General features: G+C 36.0%; 1 protein-coding gene across 1 annotated transcript; it reads left to right on the top strand.

The window, feature by feature from the left end:
* The first annotated feature begins 1,742 nt into the window (after positions 1-1,742).
* LOC129238419 (cytochrome P450 4d1) lies at positions 1,743-18,051 on the top strand. The gene is made up of 7 exons (XM_054873443.1): positions 1,743-2,302; positions 2,407-2,425; positions 10,620-11,201; positions 11,585-12,166; positions 14,557-14,626; positions 14,759-15,324; positions 15,399-18,051. The coding sequence occupies exons 1-7, from the start codon at positions 1,937-1,939 to the stop codon at positions 15,740-15,742; spliced, it is 2,529 nt and encodes an 842-aa protein (XP_054729418.1). The 5' UTR covers positions 1,743-1,936; the 3' UTR covers positions 15,743-18,051.
* The last annotated feature ends 2,470 nt before the right edge of the window (positions 18,052-20,521 follow it).

Here is a 20,521-nt window from a genome sequence, read left to right as displayed (position 1 = left end):
ATAAAACAAGAAAACTAAGATATTGCAAACATTTTAAGCACTAAAAAAACTTGGCTGTACGATTTTCAAAGACGCTCACTGTAAATAAACAAAAACACGAGCTCCTCTGTTGTACAAAAGACAACTATGTAGTTGGTCTTTCAGCTCGCAGTTTTTTTTTCACCCTGGAGTTTGTTTTGCACTCGTAATGTGAAAAAAAATTGAGAACGCGTTGAACAAGTAGCTATCCCTACAACGAGAGCAAAAAACCTCAGTTATTCTCTAACTCATAGTTTTACTCAAGCGCATTTTTCTATAGCATGCGAGAAAAAATCAAAATTCTGCAAACACTTAAGCATAAGCAGCAACAACTTTTATTATTCGAATACTTATATGGTGTTTTTCTGGAAACTAAGAACGCAAAGTTGTGAGTAAGGTTAGGAATCCAAATATACGCGCATTAGGTAAATTCAATTAAAACGAATTTTGAGTAGAATAAGTCGAACGGGAGCTTGCCGGGAGAAGAACATATTCTTTTTTTCTTTCAAAGAGGAGAAGAAAAAAACAAATGCAAATAAATCAATAAAAAACTAATTTATAAATGAAAAACAAGTACTGACTAAGTAAGGCAAAGCACAAGTAGCAGATAATAAACCGAAAAAAAAGAAATAATTAAAAGTAAAAATTGCACCCAAAATAAGCAAAATGTCGCGTTATGCGAAACATTTAATAATAAACGTAAACTCCATAAAAAAGAACTAAATTAAAAAAAAAATATTCAAAAGCAACTAGAAACGAAACTTTCTCATTACAGCACGAAAATTAAGAATTTTGAAAAGCGTGATATAACGGAAAAGTATGAAAAAATTGGTCATACCGCAACTCAAAAATAACTAAAATGAAGAAGAAATCCATTTTATTAATACTTCAAATCAATTACAATAAAAAGTAGCAATTGCAATTACATACATACATACATATATACAGGCATGCATGCATAGGCGAATAAGAATAATTCAAAAAAGGTACTACATACACACTTGTTAATTAGCTATTTAAATGGTTAAGTATAAGTTATATGGAAATTAAGAAATGCTACTAAAACGCTGCGAACAACGCTATATACATACATACATATAAACGCCAAAGATAATGATTTAAATTTTTTTGCTATGGATGACTGCAAGATTCGGTTTTGAAGCTCTAAAACATTTTTTTTTGTGTAATAATTGATTACATTTGTTTATAAATTTACATATTTGTTATTAATTTACATATTTTTTTATTCATCTATTTATTTTTTTATTCATTTCCGGATTTTTTTATTATTTTACATATATTATATTTTTATTGATTTATTTATTTATTTTTTTTAATATTTCGCCTTGTTGGCGGTTTTCCTTTTAAATAAAGTTCACATTATTAATAAAAAAATATTTATCATGAATTATTGGTACAAAATTTATTGTTTGTTATTTTGAATATAGTTTAAGATCATTTTCTAAAGTGTTTGCTTTGGCAATGTTTTATAACAAAACTTTCGAAAATGCAGAAAATCAACCTCCACTAATTTAATACTTATAATTACTGTAATTTCTTTATAATTTTTGAATATAAATAAACCAATACCAAGTCAATATTTAGTCAAATTTTTGAGAACCTTGTATTTGTGACTTGATTTTTAAGATATTAAATAAAACCAATTTTTTTGATTCATATTTTATTCAAACTTTTTTTTTATCACTTAAATTTTTTTCCGAATTTTTCTAAATTTATATTTCCGAATTTTTCTAAATTTGTTTTTCTAAACTTTTCTGTTTTTCTGAATTTTTCTAAATTTATTTTTCTGAAATTTTTTGACAACTTCATAGCTTAAGCACTTTTTCAGGTTTTGTTCAAGGCGAATCTATTAAAGGTAGTATAGGTAAACCAGCCATTTTTTTCTTTCGCCGTATCCATGATGGCCACGATATTCCTTACGGAAGTTTATGCCATCTTGAATGTGGCATACTGGCTAATTGAGAAAAAGTGGCGGGGTAGCAGTATTGAAATTTGTAGTGACAGTCAAGCTGCACTGAAAGCCCTTGCGAACTCACGCTGCTCTCCGAAATTAGTCGCTGAATGTAAGACAAAACGGAACAGTGTTGCAAAACACAACAAAGGTAGTTTTATTTGGGTACCTGGACATTGTAGTATTACAAGAAACGAGTTAGCTAATAAACTGGCTAATGAAGGCTCTGCAAGCATGCCACTAAGCCCTGAACCATTTCCAGGTGTCAATTCCGCATCGATTCAACTATGGATTGATGACTTCATGAGGTCTACCCATAGATGACGTTGGTCTGGGTTGAACTCGTGCAGAGTAGTCAAGTACTTTGTGAAAGAACCAAACAGGAAAATAGCAACCTTTCTCCTAAAACTCAGCAGAAAGGACCTGAGAGTAGTGGTGGGTGTATTTACAGCGCACAACGCCTGTGGTCAGCATATGGCAGCCATGGGCGTCGTTGACAGCCCGGCATGCTTATTCCACCTTGAGGATGGCGGCACAAATCGAATCTAATATAATCCATGTGGCTGTCAGCCTAGAATGAAACAAAGCTTATTAATTCGTTGTTTTCTACTTTGCTTTGCAATTTAACGTAGAAAACATTGTTGTTGGTCTAGTGCCGCCACCTTTAATGAATGCGCCTTGGTTTTGTTGTTACATATCACTATCAAATCCTACTTTTTGCCGACCAGTTTTTCGGGTGGTGTTGTAGATTTCATTTGAGGAAAATTGTTTGTGGGTTTGTGCGCATGTTGTTGGTACTTTATTGGGGATGCCAGTTAATATATTAACTTATAGTTAGTATTCAACATTTAGTATTCAACATTTGGTTGAAATCAGGACTTGGTGGGCATTGAAAAACTTACAGAGACGGACAATCCAAAAATAATATATGTGCCCATATAAATCGTTTTTGTTTCTGTGACAGTGCACTCACTATTAACTTTGGGGAATGCTGTTGAGGTGAATGTAAATCTGAATCGTTCTGATAGCGTAGAACTAAATGTATTGAACATACCGTTATATTATATATCTTACTGAAATTTTTTTGCACCCAAATCGGATAAATCTAAAAGTATTTCCAAAATATATGGTCGAAAAATTATAAAAATTCACTTTTCACTTGATATATAAGTATAAATCACTAGTGAGGCCCATAATACAATAACATGCAGCAGCGAGGTATGGATACTTAAGGCGGCAGAAACTGCCCAAATACTGAGATTTAAAATAAAGACACTACGAAAAAAATATAGGGTCCTTTGCGACTCGATCACGCAACATATCGAATCGGATATAATGGCAAGCGCGATGCAGTGATGCATCGTGAAAATGCGATACCATTTCATTAAAAGTCGAAGAATAAAAAGGTTAAGTCATACGTACATGCCCAAATGCTTAAAAACAAAGGTGCCAGTATAGCGTTCCATAGACTACCAATTGGACACAGAACAAGACGAGATAACGTCTTACCAGATAACGCCTTACTAGTACCAAAAAAAAAAATCTTTCAGTCAAACTTCTCCAACTCCCTCAGTTTTCCTCTGATTTTCTTCAAATGTTTATAAGAAATTACAGAAGCATTAACCTTTTGAAATATGCAAAAAACACAACAGTTGATTAAAAGAAAAAAAAAAACAAATCGGTCAAATGAGCCTAAAGCCTTACTAGAAATTACGTAAGCAATGCTTCACATTTTTACACAAAATTACGGAAGGCCAGGTAAACGCTGAGCTGATGTGGTCATAACTGACCTGCGGAAATTGCGAATCACAAACTGGAAAGACATAGTAGAGCAGCGATTGAAGCTGAGAGAGCTGTAGTTGGAGGGCTGAAAGACTATAATGTTAATGATAGTGATAATGATGATGATCCCAATGTACACTGCACAAAAAACAAAACAAATAAATCAGCTGGTCTACAGATACCACCTTTAATAGATTCCCCTTGAGCACGGGCTTGTTCGAGCTACAATCAGAACCGCAGTGTTGCATGATTTGTGAAAGTATCACGTTCGAAGTGTCAAAAATTCGGCAAATGTTGCGCGCGAATACAAATAAATCGACATCAAAAATATTTTGTTTGCCGAACATCAGAAAAGTATCAGTTGAGCAATTGCAACAGTGTTGCAAATTGTCATCAGTGCAGCAGTATTGCTGCTTTTATTACGTGCCTCGAACAAGCCCCACGCTCTAAAAACTGAGTGAGAATTTTGTTTGTTTTTGTTAAAAACAACTAATAGAAAAATTGGGTTCCCTTCATTTTTAATTTGTGGTTATAATAAACGAAATATAAATAGATAATTATTTATAAAGGCTGATATTGATTTTTACATGTATCTACTTTTCAGTTTAAAATGAATTTAATGTTAATTTGTAATTACTTTACATTAAAAATTATGAAGAAATATTTTTCATACTGACAAAAGAGAAACGGTTTTGATAAAGCATATTTTTATAGTTTTTTTCTTTTGTTTGGTATTATACTTTTTTATGTTTTAATAAAATGTTCTACAAAATAAATGTCGAAAGATGTGCATAAAAATTTAAACAAAACTCATACTTGTAATGTTAGTAATTTGAAACGAAATTCATATACATACATATATATTTATAGTATATAGTAAACATAGCCTCGTTATTTATATACCCCTGAAATCGTTATATACAAAAAATGCAGTTATATATGTACTAACACATAAACAAATTATATAGGTATATTTACAGCTGTATGTAAAATAAAATAAAATAGAGAAAGAATCTGAAAAACTGAGATGTTAGCATTTAAGTAAAAATTAATAGTGAAAATATTGTAACAAAAATTTAAGAAATAATTAAAAAGTTGAGATTTTTAAAAGGCAAATAAAAACGCATAAGTTAATTACAAAAACCAAAAAGACAAAAACTGAACTGTAACTCAAAATTTGCATAAATTTCACGTATCTTCCTGCGATTGTCAATACTAAATAATAATACAAATTTAAAGTAACACTAAATGATATATTATATATATATATATAGATTATTTAATTAAAATTTAGAGTAAAGAAATTATAAAAATAAATATATACATGCATATATATAAAAATCCTTGAAAACAAATGCATCAAATTAATGCAAATAACTGGTACTACGTCGGTTAACTTCCGTTTAGAACTTTTTTTTTGTCTGAAGAAAATTAGAGGCGTATAGCAAAGCAGAATATAATAAGAAACACAATAGTAGTTATATACAATGATATACAAATGCGTGTATAAAAATGTACTTATATACATACACATGCAGGTGCATTGCATAGTTTTGTGTATACATAAATGTGTGTACTGATGCTGACGAGTAAAAAAAAAGTAAAACAAATTAAAATTATTATTATATATTATATAAGACATTTTGTTATGATTCTAAAGAAAAGGTGAAGAAAAAATAAAAATGTGAAAATAATTAAACGAAAACCGGATTTTTTATTGTGTTCAAATGAGATTTGGTTGGTGGTTTGTTTAAGGGGTAGGTCACTGTAGCGGCGGAAAAATGAGCGCATTTCCAGAATTTCTTGTCAAACTTATATAGCCGCGAAATACCTCCATCGCGAAAAAATCAGACATCGGCCCTTATTATGAGCAACATTCGATCTTCGACTGTAGTCGAAAGTGCTGATCGAACGAATTTTCATTTGGTATTATGGTGCTCATTCGTTGAAGAATAGGACTATTGTGAATTTCGATCGCTCGACGCATTTACAATAGATAATTTTTTCTCAGCTGATACAGCAAATCAAAATAAAAGAACAACCGATTGTGTTGAAATTCTTTGCTAACAACATTTTTAAAAGTTAAAAAAAGTATTTTTTGTGAAAATGAGTACAACGGAGTTGTGGTTCCACGATTCATCGGACGATGAAAGATTTGTGGAACTAGCTAGAAGTAGAAAACAGTTGAGGGGCGCATCCAACCCCCTAGAAATGGCTTCCACTGAGTAAGTTTAGAATTTTCAAAATGTGTTGACGCACTTAATATTACAGAAATTTTCTTACAGATTTTTAAAGAACTTTAGATTACCTAAAGAGGTGTTTATGAACCTACTGTCCAGTACAGAAAACCAGTTGCAGCAGTGCACCCTAGCCAAATCCATTTCAAATATTTTAAAGCTAGCCACAGTTCCGCGATTTTGTGCTCAGGGATCGTACCAATTGAGTATTGGTAATGAAGGTATGCTAGGACTTGCTCAACCCACTGTGTACGATGATGCTGAAGATATTGAAGTGGAGTCAAATAACGGAGAAGCAGAAAACATAAGAAATGAAATTCTTCGAATATTATAGAAAAATCTAAAAAGTATTAAATAGAAACCTTTACGCCACAGTTTCTGTTTTATTTTTGTTATAAATTTTCTTTATTCAATTATTCGTCATTCGAAAAAAATATGTATTTCTATAAACATCACAAAAAAAAAAAAACATTATTAACCTTAATCCATTTTGCTGCCGTTCTAACTGGTGGTCCCAAGCAATTCAGCTCCGTTGTGAATTCCTTACATTTTTTTGCTGCTTGAACTTTGGTGCAAATCCCTTTTGCGAATTGTGGATTCTCTTCCATTAATGCAACTAGCCTTTCTAATTGCTGTTTGGTACTCAAGACTTTCGACCTGCATAAAATTAACAACATTAGTATATATTTTTTATTTGGTTACTATAAAACCATAAATAGTCGCAAACAACTTACATTTTAACAAGTTTTCCCACAATACGCTACACAATCGAAAGCAAAATTGCATTCGACTCTAAATTCGGTATTCAACGAAAATTTCGACAGCATTGCACCGCTCATAATACCAAATTGACATTCGATTTTCGATCTTCGACAACCAACGAATATCGAAGATCGAATGCAACTCATAATAGGGGCCATCATGCAAAATTTTGCAGAACGTTATGGCCCACCTACAACCTCAAATAAGCGTCAGCATTGATAAAAATGAAACGACGCAACGCCTGGAGACCCACGACAGTCATAACTGGCTTTTGGTCCATCGGGGGACAAACAGGCAAAATGGGCATCTCTCACGACATACACTACCACAGTTGCAAACAACCGGAGAAACCGGAGGAAACAATCTTCCATTTCCTCTGCGAATGCCCTGCATTATGGCAGGACAGAATGCTAACCCTGGACAAACCGCTGTTCAAGAGTCTCGAACAACTGTCTGGCTTAGATGTCAACAATCTAATAAGGTTCTTAAACCGCACAGACTGGATGGAGTCATGCTATAAACAATCAATAAATAAGTTGGTATCGAGGATGTGGCAACAAAATGCTGCGGGCACGCTAGTTGGATTCTGGATGAATCACCACTTCAACCAACCAACCAATATAGTTATATATGTGGAATAACATCAAGACGCTCGCCACAACTAGGAGGAGGAACTCGGCTAAACACCCAAAAAATGGTGTAAGCGACAATTATAGGACTCCGTATATACATATATGCATATATAAATATATATATACATACATAATATAGAAGAAAAACTTTCTTTCGAAGGTATTTTTAATAGCTCGCAGCCGAAGCAACCGCATAGTAGTTTTTAATTTGTGGTGACAAAAAGTTGAGTTTTGGCTCACAAGAAACACGACACATTACCACCAAAATGGTAGGTTGACCAAGCGCTGGGGCTCCGTCCACCACAAATGAAGGGACCTACAGTTTCAAGCCGACTGCGAATGGCAGATATTTCTATGAGAAGCCTTTTCATGGCAGAAATACGCTCGGAAGTTTGCCATTGCCTGCCGAGAGGCGACTGCTATTAGAAAAATGTTTTTCTTCATTTTGGTGTTTCACCGAGATTCGAACCTACGTTCTCTCCGTATGCCGAATGGTAGTCACGCACCAACCCATTCGGCTACGACGGCCGGCCATTAACTATCAACTTAAAATTGACAAATGTCCACCTCACCTTCCCGGGATTCCTTATGTTTAAAACGAACGAGACTCTGGCCTAGATCATAGGCGGCATAACCTTAAAACCTTGAGTAGAGAAGTGGGAGTGGGCAGAGACTGGGGCTCTCTGGACGAGCTGACAGCCCAAGTTCCAGAATCGGATGCGTTAGGCCAATCACCTATCAATTATGGTACTTACCTTAAAACCACCTGATTACCGTGTGGAAACCATAGGAAAATAATGGCTGATAACTGGTTATCGTATTTATTCCGAACGGAACGATGAACAGCCTATGAGGTGAATACTAACAGGTGAATACATCAGGAGATTGTCAACTTTCATCAGTTACTCTGCGCCTCGTCTACAAAAGGAGAAGCTCGTCATTGTTTTTTAACTTCAACTCGGCGATAGGAGCGGGTAGGACTCCGCAGACAGCATTTAGAAGACAAAATCATACGTATATGTTCAATATCGCGCTTTAGCTTATATAGAAAAGTTTCTGGTGTGATTGACCGGAGTACTTTTGTTGTTGTTGTAACTGTAGATAGGCCGTGTCAGTCCCACTAAGTGTTATAATCGAGGTTAATTAACGATAGACCCAAGAAACGTGCCTTTTCTATGGTGTCGTACCAAAGGAAGTGAGAGGGGGAAACTCCCCCCTGTCGGGGATTTTAGTCGTTCGCTCTATTTGTGTTTACATTAGTAATGACTTTGCTTCAACTTACTTCCTTCCGGCAATCGCTTGCTCTGAGTCGGCTTTGCGTTGCGCCTGAAGCTGCACACTCATCGCTGTGTTTACTAGTAATCGAAGAGCCAAAAACTAAAAAATGTTGACACAAATCTGTTTACCAGGTAGTATGTATATATTGAAGTGAAATGCTGGTGTCACAAGTTTTCGTCGTTGTTGATATTTGCGTCCTTGCAACAAATGCGGACTGCGATATGCATTCAGACCTTCAAGAAACGAAACTGATTTGATTCTGTCACACGTTTGCTTGAACCAAAAAAACTTCGACATCATTAACATCTTGCATTATAATGTTCAGTTCGGGACCCAACCAAAAACGGACCGTTTTCCCATATTCACTAACCATAAATACATACATATTTTCGCTTTATTTTATCGGCCTGTGTATTTTGAACAATTATCTAATCACTATAAACTTTCGTCGGCTGATATTACTTTAGTGTACTCCTTTTCATAGTGCCAGTCGAATCCAAACGTACTTTGGTAGTCTCAACAGTCACAAACAAACAATTTCGACAAATCTTTATTTTCATTAGTTAATATCGGTCATGCAAGATTATTTAATACTAAAGGTACCAAATTTCCTGCAGGGTATGGATGAAAATATTTATGTGTATGTTTGTCTATTTCATGTAAAATAACTGATAAAGATCGCTGTAACATATATATGTATATATGTATATATACCTAACCTATCCCAGGTATACATATACAGTAGGTATATATACGAGTATACAGTAGCGGACACTGAAGTCCGGATACCCAAAGACCCACTCAATTTTTATTGTATTTTTTGCACATCTGAAATCTATGTCGAAATTTATCTTACGAATGGATATACGAGTAAAGGCATATTTCTTAGCTTCTTCTTCTTAATTGGTGCGATAACCGGTTACGCGATTTTGGCCGAATTTAACAAAGCGCGCCAGTCATTTCTTTCTCGGGCTAACCGGCGCCAGTTGGGCACACCAAGTGAAGCCATGTCCTTCTCCACCTGATCTTTCCAACGCAGAGGAGGCCTTCCCCTCCCTCAGTACCACCAGCTGGTCCGCATCCAGCACTGAATACTTTCAGAGCCGGAGCGTTTGTATCCATTCGGACGACATGACCTAGCCAACGTAGCCGCTGGATCTTCATTCGCCGCGCTATGCCTATGGCGTCGTAAAGCAGCTCATCGTTCCATCGCCTGCGATATTCGCCGTTGCCAACGTGCAAAGGTCCAAAAATTATTTGTATAATCTTTTTCTCAAACACTCGAAGCGTCGCTTCTTCGGATGTTGTCATCGTCCAAGCGTCTGCGCCATACGTTAGGACGGGCATGATGAGAGCCTTGTAGGGAGTTAGTTTTGTTCGTCGAGAGAGGACTTTACTACTCAAAGTAGCACTTGTTGGCAAGAGACTCTACGTTCAAGGATGGTTCCATATGTATAAATCCATGCAAGTGGGGAAAGTTACTGATCGCTATTCACTTGGGAGTGGCCAGGACGATTCTCCTATATATGGTTCAAGCAGCTCACAACTTTCGGGATTAGCCCAAATATTCTCTGGGTAGCTCCCGAACACCCGTTCGAGAGTAAGCCAACGTCAGAAGGCAGAGCATTCCAGGATAGCTAATTGTGTGCTGGGTTTGGGACCCGCCACATAAAAAAAAAAATTTATTGTAGCCTGCTAAAATCAGTGAATATCCAACTGTACTTGACCGCTACACAAGCGTTCGGATTTCATTGTTCGCTGGTGTATGTATGTATGCTTCTACATATGGTATTGAAACTCATTCTTTTTGGTTATTTCGGCAGTCTCTGAACGTCTCAATATATTGATAAGATGTCACTTACCTAATACACTTACAAAATATTTGCGCCTTACTGGATCTTTAATTGTCGTACCCATCTCCCAACTTTCTATGTAAAGACGTATTCAGTCTTATTAAAATGTTCCTGCTGATCGGTTTGCTCGTAACTGTGACAGTACTCACCGCCGCTGTACTCATCTACAAGCTGAAATATAAATATTTGATCGATGTGACAAGGGACATACCATCAGCACCCGCATTACCCATTCTAGGGCATGCACTCTATTTCGTCAATAAGCCAGCACAAGTAAAAGTAGAAAAATTTGTTGACCTCCTTAACATTTATGGCAATACGACAAAGGTGTGGTTGGGCCCTGAACTGCATATTTTGTTCTCTGATGTAAAGGATGTGGAGGCGGTTTTGGGTTCGATGGTATTAATTGAAAAGGCGGACGTGTATAAAGCGTTGGAGCCATGGCTAAAGGAAGGTTTACTCGTGAGTCGTGGACGCAAGTGGCGTAAGCGTCGAAAGGCTATAACACCGGCATTTCATTTTAAAATCTTGGAACAATTTATTGAAGTGTTCGAGCGTGAATCGCGTGTTTTGGTGGCCAATTTGGAGCGCGAGCGGCAAATGCAAGGCAGTAAGGGAATAAATTTCGATGTTTGGATAAATTTGTACACGCTGGATACAATTTGTGGTAAGAAGATGTGGGGAATGTTAATGAAAACTGTTAGAGATTTTAGCTGTAATGAAATTTTGACAAACCTTTATTATTATTATTAGTTATAGGTGCATGTGAAACTATTTAATGCTAGAAGTGCCGAATTTTCCTGCAGGGTTTGGATGAAAATATTTATATATTTCATTTACAATAACTGATAAAGACTACTACGACATATACATATGCATGTATATATGCATTCGTATGTATGCATGTTTGATTTTGCATTCTGCACATTATTACTTTTGGCTATTACGGCAACCACTGTTCGCCTCAACCAATTGATAAGATTTTCACATACCTAATGCACTTAACAAATATTTGCATTCTACTGGATCCATCTATCTACTTATGTAAAGGCTTAATCAGTCTTACTAAAATGTTTCTGATGATCGGTTTGCTCGTAACTGCAACAATACTCACCGCCGTTGCACTCATCTACAAATTGAAATATAAATATTTGATCGATGTGACAAGGGACATACCATCAGCACCCGCATTACCCATTCTAGGGCATGCACACTACTTTATCAATAAGCCAGCGCATGCCATCGAAGAAACATTTCGTGAATTCTTTAACATTTATGGCAATACGACAAAGGTGTGGTTGGGCCCTGAACTATATATTTTGCTCTCTGATGTAAAGGATATAGAAGCGGTTTTGGGTTCAATGGTATTAATTGAAAAGGCGGACGTTTATAAAGCGTTGGAGCCATGGCTACAGGAAGGTTTACTCGTGAGTCGTGGACGCAAGTGGCACAAGCGTCGAAAGGCTATAACACCGGCATTTCATTTTAAAGTCTTGGAACATTTTATTGAAGTGTTCGAGCGTGAATCGCGTGTTTTGGTGGCCAATTTGGAGCGCGAGCGGCAAATGCAAGGCAGTAAGGGAATCAATTTCGATCCTTGGATAAATCTGTACACGCTAGATACGATTTGTGGTAAGAAAATGTAGAGTTTTTTCTGGAGAGTTTTAGCGAAAATTTCTTCTGTCAAATTTAAGAAACTACCCAAGAAAATACAGAAAGGTAACTTTGCTGTTAATCTATTTTCCAGCTGAAAGAGGATAACGATTTTCCTTTGATATCAAAATAGTTACAAAATCTTTTCCATTAAACCTGTTTGTGCATGTCTGTTCAACATTTCTATTCCGATAAAATGTTTGTTGTGAAAAATTCCTTAGGCGCTTTTGATATTTTTGCAGGGGTAATTTTATTTGTTCGTTAACAGCAATGGCATTTATTAAAAGAGAGTGTAAAAGTAGTCTGTAGCAGTTCTTTCTATATTCGGCAACGGTGAATAGAACGAACAAAATCGACAATAGAGTATGTTCAAAAAAATTTTAAAAATTGTATTTGTAGGTTGGTTTACCAAGAAGGTGATTGGGCGACGCTTAAGAACTAAAAATTGTTTTTTTAGCAAGATGTATTGTATAAACATAGGCGGCCGCCGTAGCCGAATGGGTTGGTGCGTGATTACCATTCGGAATTCACAGATAAAACGTTGGTTCGTATCTCGGTGAAACCAAAATGAATAAAAACATTTTTCTAATAGCAGTCGCCCCTCGGCAGGCAATGGCAAACCTCCGAGTGTATTTCTGCCATGAAAAAGCTCCTAATAAAAATATCTGCCGTTCGGAATCGTCTTGAAACTGTGGGTCTATCCATTTGAGGAACAACTACAAGACGCACGCCATAAATAGGGGGAGGAGCTCGGCCAAACACCTAAAAAGGGTGTACGCGCCAATTATATATATATAATGTATGTATGTATATATAGCGGAAAATAAAGTTTGTTTTGGGAAAAGCCACCTAGGGTACTCAAATCGCATTCTCAAGTGTCAAACCATAGTTATCGCTATCGATAGTTCTCATGCAGCTATAAACCACCCGATTGTCTCATAAAAATGTATATAAAATGTATTAAGACGTTTTGTAGAATTCATGGAATGTACTACTTTTTCTTGTTCTTATTTAATCTGTTTATCTTTTTATTACTCTCAAAATCTTACAAAAGTCATTAATTGCAGAAAAGGCTTGAACTTTGTCCCATGTAACATGTATTTCTTATTTTATTACAATATTGAGATTTTTGCTATTACAATTAATCAAGGCAAATTCATTAGAATGTCATGGCGAAGAAGTGATTTATTTGTCTATTATTGCGATTTAAAATAATACTATGAAGGTATTAAGATTAATAAATGAAATTACTCATCTTTTTCGAAAAACTAAAGTTTCCAACACAAATTACTTACATATATTGTATAAGTATGGCATGTATGTATGTATATATGTATGCTTGCAATGTTTGTGTCTAGAACGCTCTGATAACGTTCTGAATTCATTGGGCCGCGTTCTAAGTATTATATTTATAATAAAACATGTCAGTAGCTCAGTAATTCATGCGTATACAGGGCATAGCAGGCACTTATTGACTAGTTAAGACAATTTTTTGTTTCTTATTTAATTTTATTAATTTTTTTGAAAACTTGTTTGTCAGATTTTTTTAAATATTTGATTACGCAGTTTTATTGCCCATTGCCATAATGTGCAAGTTTGACGTGGCTCAAAAAACGCATTGATTTTTAACCATTTTCACTTTTTGTAGTTGACGGTGTTGTGTGTTTTTTCCAACATAAAAAATGTCGCACCTTCGTTACCTGAAAAGTCTTACAGTTGCATAAAATGCCGGAAGCTATGGCACCTAGAATTTTAGCTTACATGGCGAAAAGATTCTGAGCGAATTTGACAGAACCTGCCGATGGGATGATGTCACTTGTTGACCACAAGTAGTTTATTTACGAAAAAACTAAGATTGTGTTAGTGATATAAAAAAAAATTAACCAATGACACTTCGTTGCCGTCTGAACAACTACTGATGGGAGGAGTTTGTAAATACATGTGAAATGATCGTGCAAAATTCGTCTGCCGAATGCACAAGTGACATGGCAGCCAAAGTTCCCTTCACAATTTTCTTTTTCACAATAGCTAAATAGAAAACCTGGTAATCTATCATCCTTATTTAGCTCGTGTATTGGGGTGAGCTCATTCACTGTTATATTTATTACAGCTCAGATTTGATCTGTGTGTCGGGGGAGATCTCTTGGTGCAGTGGTGAAGCGTCTGCTTATTGTTTTCACGCACACGGCTTCATCATCTCATAAAGCTGTCAATAATTGCAGCGGAATGAAAGAGCGAAGTTCTTATTTTAAGCAGCGGCATTATTGCATAATTAACAAGCTCTATTCATTTTTAAAAAATATTTAATAACTATATATAACCATTTTTTATTAAATAACTCAAATTTTCAAATATTTTTTTAATTCCAGAAACTGCCATGGGCGTGTCAGTGCATGCGCAAACCCACACCGATTCGGAGTATGTGCAAGCGGTAAAAACGTAAGTTTTTAGCAAAAGTTGTTAGATAAGCATTTTTTTATCCCAAAAAACGTACATTTTCATATTAAAGTCGGGAAGCAAATTGAAAAAAATCAGATTAAAAAAATTTATATTTTTTTCTTCCCATTCCAGCATCTCCACCGTCACGCATAAGCGCATGTTCGACATCATCTATCGCTTTGATTTCACTTATCAGTTCACCGCACTGGCACGCGAAGAGAAACGTGCATTAGCCGTCCTGCATGGCTTCACCGAGCGCATTATCATGCAACGACGCGAAGAGTTGCTGCGTGCGCAAAACGATGTTGGTGTTGCCGACGTCGATGCCGATAACGACGACGATGTGGGTGTGAAAGGCAAACAAGCATTTCTCGATATACTATTGCACTCGCTGATCGATGGCAAGCCGCTGAGTAATTTGGATATACGCGAAGAGGTGGACACATTCATGTTCGAGGGACACGACACCACCTCCTCGGCAATCATTTTTTTCTTCTACAACATAGCGACCTATCCGGAATGTCAGAGGAAGTGTTTCGCAGAGATTGTAGACGTTTTTGGCAAGGATAAAACTAAGCCTGTAACCCATGAGGCGCTTAATAGGTTAAACTATGTGGAATTGTGCATTAAGGAGACGTTGCGTATGTTCCCCTCAGTGCCGCTTTTGGGACGTAAAGTCACGAAGGAATGTGAAATAAGTGAGTAGAACTCGACAAATAATTGGGAATTTGTGGGCGCATGCTTATTTTCGCAATTTTTTGTTTGTTTTTAGATGGTAAAACTATACCGGCTGGTGCTAATATCGGTATTTCGCCACTTTACCTGGGACGTAAGGAGAATATCTTTCCCGAAGCGAACACGTTTAAACCAGAACGATTTGATACTTCAAACAATTCAATGAAAATTAATCCTTACAGCTTTATACCATTCTCGGCTGGTCCGCGTAACTGCATCGGTCAACGCTTCGCCATATTGGAGGTGAAGAGCGTTGTGGCAAATGTACTGCGTCATTTTGAAGTCGAGTATGAAAGCGGAAATGAGCCGATACTTCTTGCCGAGTTGATATTGCGCAACAAAGATCCATTGATGTTCAGACTAAAGCCAAGAGAATATTAACTATAGAAAAGAGGAAAGAGAGGAAGATAGAGTGGGAGGGAAAGAAATGCAACCTAGGCGTACACAAATGCTTTGCATCCTTTTTTGGACATAACATCGATACATCAATTTTCACTGAAACTACACACACAGCGATAATTAAATTCACTGATAGGCTCGTCACAATGGGTCCGTTTCGTTCGTTACGACAACGAATTTGACTGACATTTTGCTGTCATGGGTGGGCCATGTAAAATTTGCTTTTTGAATCGGCTATAAAAAAAAAAACTAACTAACTTTTTCAAACTTTTTCTTTATTTTGAAGACTGAACATTGTCATTTATGAATGAAAAATAATATCGTTCAAATGACTGCCACGACTGGCTTTACAGTAGGCCATTTGATCAACCCAATTTTTAAGCACATTTTCGATTATTTGGGCTCCAATTTCATAAATGGCAACTTCAATTTCGTGGTTTAAAGCAGCAATCGTCTCTGGATGGTTCGCATAGCATTTGTCCTCAACGGCTCCCCACAAAAAATAGTCCAAAAGGCTTAAATCACAGCTCCGAGGCGGCCAATTGATATCGGAATTTCGGCTGATTATTCGGTTTTCAAAAGCGCTAGCCAAAAGTTCGAATGTAACTTTGGCAGTGTGACAAGTTGCACCGTCCTGTTGAAACCAAATGTCGTCCATGTCATCCTCTTCAATTTTTGGAAACAACTCGTTGAGGATGTCACGGTAACGCTTGCCATTTACTGTAACCGCGGCTCCTCGCTCATTTTCGAAAAAAATGGCCCGATGATGCCGCCAGACCAAAAACCGCACCAAACAGTGACTCCTTGTGGATGCATTTGCTTCTCTACAGTAACTTGTGGTTTTTCTGAGCCCCAAATCCGACAATTTTGCTTATTGACGTAGCCACCGATGTGAAAACCAGAAAAGAAGAAGAAGACTCATCACTTTGGAAATAGGTTTTCAATATTTACCAATTTTGTTCAATCGTATAGCGTCCCATTTCGTAAATGTCAAACCTTTAAGTAAATTATAAACACATTTGACATGTCTTTTGTGTTACCATTCTCAAAAAAATAGGTGATTCAAAAAGCAAACGCTATATGACCCACCCTGTAGATTATGTGTATTTGAGTCGAAGCCCCACATGCATACATCATATCACTCAAGCTGCCGCATTGTCTAGTCGAACACGACAAATTCGCAACACCAAACGCTTCATAGAACCGAGATAAAATACAGCATTAACCTTTTGGCTCATTTCCATGTAACGCAATGAAGATTTCGGCACTTTTTATGAATTCACGCACAGGCCGTTATGATTGTAGTCTTGCTGAACTTCCGTGCCTCCTTTGAATCGTGTAAGCCACTCAAAAGTAGAGGAACGAGATAAAAACTCATCACCATAAACTTTTTGATGCATCTCGGACGCCATTTTACCGAGCTTAAAATAGAAATTATTATTATTATTATTATTATTTTATTATTAAACATAGAAATTAATACTGGTTCTTTGTTCAAAATTAATTTTCCGGTCGATGCTTCAAAAGTACTGTCACATTACACGTAATAAATCAGCTTCTATTAAACTCAATGCTATTTTGATACAGCATCCGTGATGGATGTAGCTTCATGCGTTCAAATCTAAAAGAATGCGCTACTGGTTACTGAGATATGAAGGCAGCCTGGGGACTTTTGTGGCAGACCTTGTATGCAAATAAGTAAATTCTGCAGAGATTACTGAAGATATTCTCCTTTGCCAATAACAATTTCAGCAATTCATATACATAAATATTTTCCCTTGAATATACATACATATTTCTGCGAGATCTGCGTAAGCACAAAGGAATGTTAAAATCTTACGAGCGCGCTTGCCACATTTCCATCCGAACAAATTCATTTACACTCCCATCGTAGTAAATTCCAAAAAATAAATACATACATATGTAGTAGAATATAAGTACATATGTATGTATACAAGTATGTATGTAGCGCCGCCGTCTGTATGTATAAGTGCATAGTATATATGTATGTACATGCAATCAATTCATCCTCTATGCCATTGATGGAAAAATTGCTACATTTGTTTTTTGCTAAAAATTTTCCATGACCTCCAATGAAAGACGTAAGAATATGCTGAGCTCAAACACTAAACAAGCCATTTGCGAAAGTAACTACAAACATAAAATTCAATGATTTCCATTTTACATTATTCACAAGTAAACAAGTATGAGTGTGGGCGAAATGTCTAACAATAATTATTAGGAAAATGATTTGTTTTGAAATAGAGTAAAGTTCCAAAAATAACTTGAAATAGCTGAGAATAGTCTAAAAATAATAGCAGTGTTCTTCGTCATCAACCATTTGTGATGTCAGTCGGCGTTCACCTACACATAAACATACCTACGTGCAAATATACCCTATATATATTAAATAAAATTTTGCACACCTGCCCAGGGGTTTAATGCGTGTAAACAAGCAAGTTCAGTGAGTGAAAATGTTCTACATCTAATTCATCTACTCGTATTTATTTGCATGTATGTACGTATACGTGCACATTTCCGATCACGGCAATTCCCGGTCAAGATCAGCGCCAATATCATCACCGGCAACGTCATGCGCCATCAAAAGACAATTGAAGCAAATAAACGTTGGCATTCCATTGCGATGCTTTGTTCGCATTAGCGGATACAAGATGATCACCATTGGTAATACATACTTACGTACATACGAGTACATACATACAAATGACGGTGTGATGAGCGCTCAACCGTTATGCATACATATACATACACAAGGTAGCGCAAAATTGATTCACCATTAATCGTACAATTTTGTTTTTGAATAACTTTATAAACTAAAAATCCTGCTTCCATTCCAGTTCACTGACATTCTGAAATCATATCAAATAACTACTTCAAAGTACAGCAAAAACGGGAGTAATCGGAAATGGGAGAAATATCGGCCATAGATCGAAAAGGCAGTATACTCGGACCGATACTGTACTTATTCCGTGCAAAGTAGCCACATTTGCTGACGATACTTGTATCTTATAGCCTAGACATACGGCGGCGCTAATCGGGGGTACCGACGCGGTAAATTCGGATTAAAATTGTAGTGTGGCAGACGTTTGTTAAGCGGATTAGTGAACAGCTGATTTGTTTATTCGATAGTTTTGTCAGTAAAAAATGGATCGCAGGCAACAAATACGGGTATTAGCTGCCCTGATACTAAAAAATAATTGTTTATAATAACTATTTATTTAAAAAAAATCGTATATTGCTTTTTCTCAAACTGCTCCACAATATCATTTCTTTTTGCCCGCCGTAAATCATTTGCGCGTTCTCCCCAGTTGGTTATGATCGCCTGCTTGCCATCTAGAATTGGAAAAAGGCATTTTTAAAGTTAAAAATAAAACGAAAATGCAATAAAATACTTCGCCCTTTGTGCTCATCACAATGCATTATTTTCAGAATTTTAATGTTGCTCCAGAGTTTTAATGGTGCACCGATTGTTTTCAGTCTTTCTTGTTCTTCTCTTTAAAAGCTTTATTACTTTACATTCTCAATAGATATTTGCTGTCATTTTTCGGCAATGTTTCCATCAAAAATTCGCCTAATCCGCTTAAAATATGATATTTAAGTATAGTTTTCAATCCGCATTAGTTGTACTTAATTCCTGAGATAATTCCGAATGAAATTGTTAGTCCTGATTTGAACTTGAATTTTGTTAGTTGAAAATTATTTATGTATTAGTTTTTAACTAAGTGTAATGTTGGGAACGCTAATTATACTTGTGGCATTTCAAAAAAAAAAAATAAAAAAAAAAATTAAAAAAATGATTTTTAATTGATGGAAATCTTTGGTCTTATTTTGACCTTTACGCGCTCCATTACTTGTTTGTTTGTATATTGCAGTCTCTATTTCACACGTTTTAAGGGGGGGGTAGGGTCACAAAATCGAAATTTTTTTTCTTCACTCATCTTATAGTAAATCATTTCAAGAATGTTGTGTCAAAATTTTAAGTGGATCGGAGCAGAACTCTCAAAGTTATAGCCTTTGTAGGCACTCTACCTTGAATGCGGAGCATCGATAATTTCTCAGAGTCATTTTTTCAAACGCGTTTTTCCCGAAACGACTTCTTAAAAGTCGGTGCCAATCACAACTCCGAAACTATTCAACCGATTCTTTTCAAATTTGGCACACGTTTTCTAAATCAAAAATACCTCCCCCCTACACTGTTTTTTTTATTTTTTGTTTTTTAAGGTTGTTTTTCACTTACAAATATGGCGAAATTTTTCGCCAAAAATGCTCGTTTTACGTTTTTTTGGCACCAAAACTACAAAAATGAAAAAAAAAAAAAATTTATTAATGTAGGGGGGAGCATTCTACGACGAATGCCGATTGGCACCGCAGAGCACCTCTCGAAAAACATATCTCCAAAAAAACTCTGTCATGGGCTTATTTGCCAATATTTTATTATTAATATTTTTTAAAAACTTATTGAAAAGATGTACAATAACATGTAACTGATTTTATTAAAGTATCTTAAGCCATATTTCTTTAAAAAATTCACAAAAAAAGTGTTTTTTTTTTTTAGCGCTAAACCCTACCTCCCCCTTAAATGTGTTTGACGTACAACGCCATTTACAAAAATTATAAATCTTCCGATAGTGTGATTACATTTGCGGCACCTTGTACATCTACATATATTATACGTATTAAATCGTCGTCTAACGAAAGGAGTTGCTTTTGCGCTCCTCTTTTCTTTTATTGCCTAACGAT

This window comes from Anastrepha obliqua, chromosome 2 (genome assembly GCF_027943255.1).
Source record: "Anastrepha obliqua isolate idAnaObli1 chromosome 2, idAnaObli1_1.0, whole genome shotgun sequence".
Lineage (NCBI taxonomy): Eukaryota > Metazoa > Arthropoda > Insecta > Diptera > Tephritidae > Anastrepha > Anastrepha obliqua.
The sequence above is the reverse complement of the archived record's forward strand: the minus strand, read 5'-3'. Positions and strand labels throughout refer to the sequence as shown.

Bases quoted from the DNA above. Each gene is read 5' to 3' on its own strand.
- LOC129238419 (XM_054873443.1), top strand. From the start codon at position 1,937: ATGATGGCCACGATATTCCTTACGGAAGTTTATGCCATCTTGAATGTG. The intron at 11,202-11,584 runs GTAAGAAGATGT...ACTTATGTAAAG, and splicing joins CACGCTGGATACAATTTGTG to GCTTAATCAGTCTTACTAAA. The intron at 15,325-15,398 runs GTGAGTAGAACT...GTTTGTTTTTAG, and splicing joins CACGAAGGAATGTGAAATAA to ATGGTAAAACTATACCGGCT.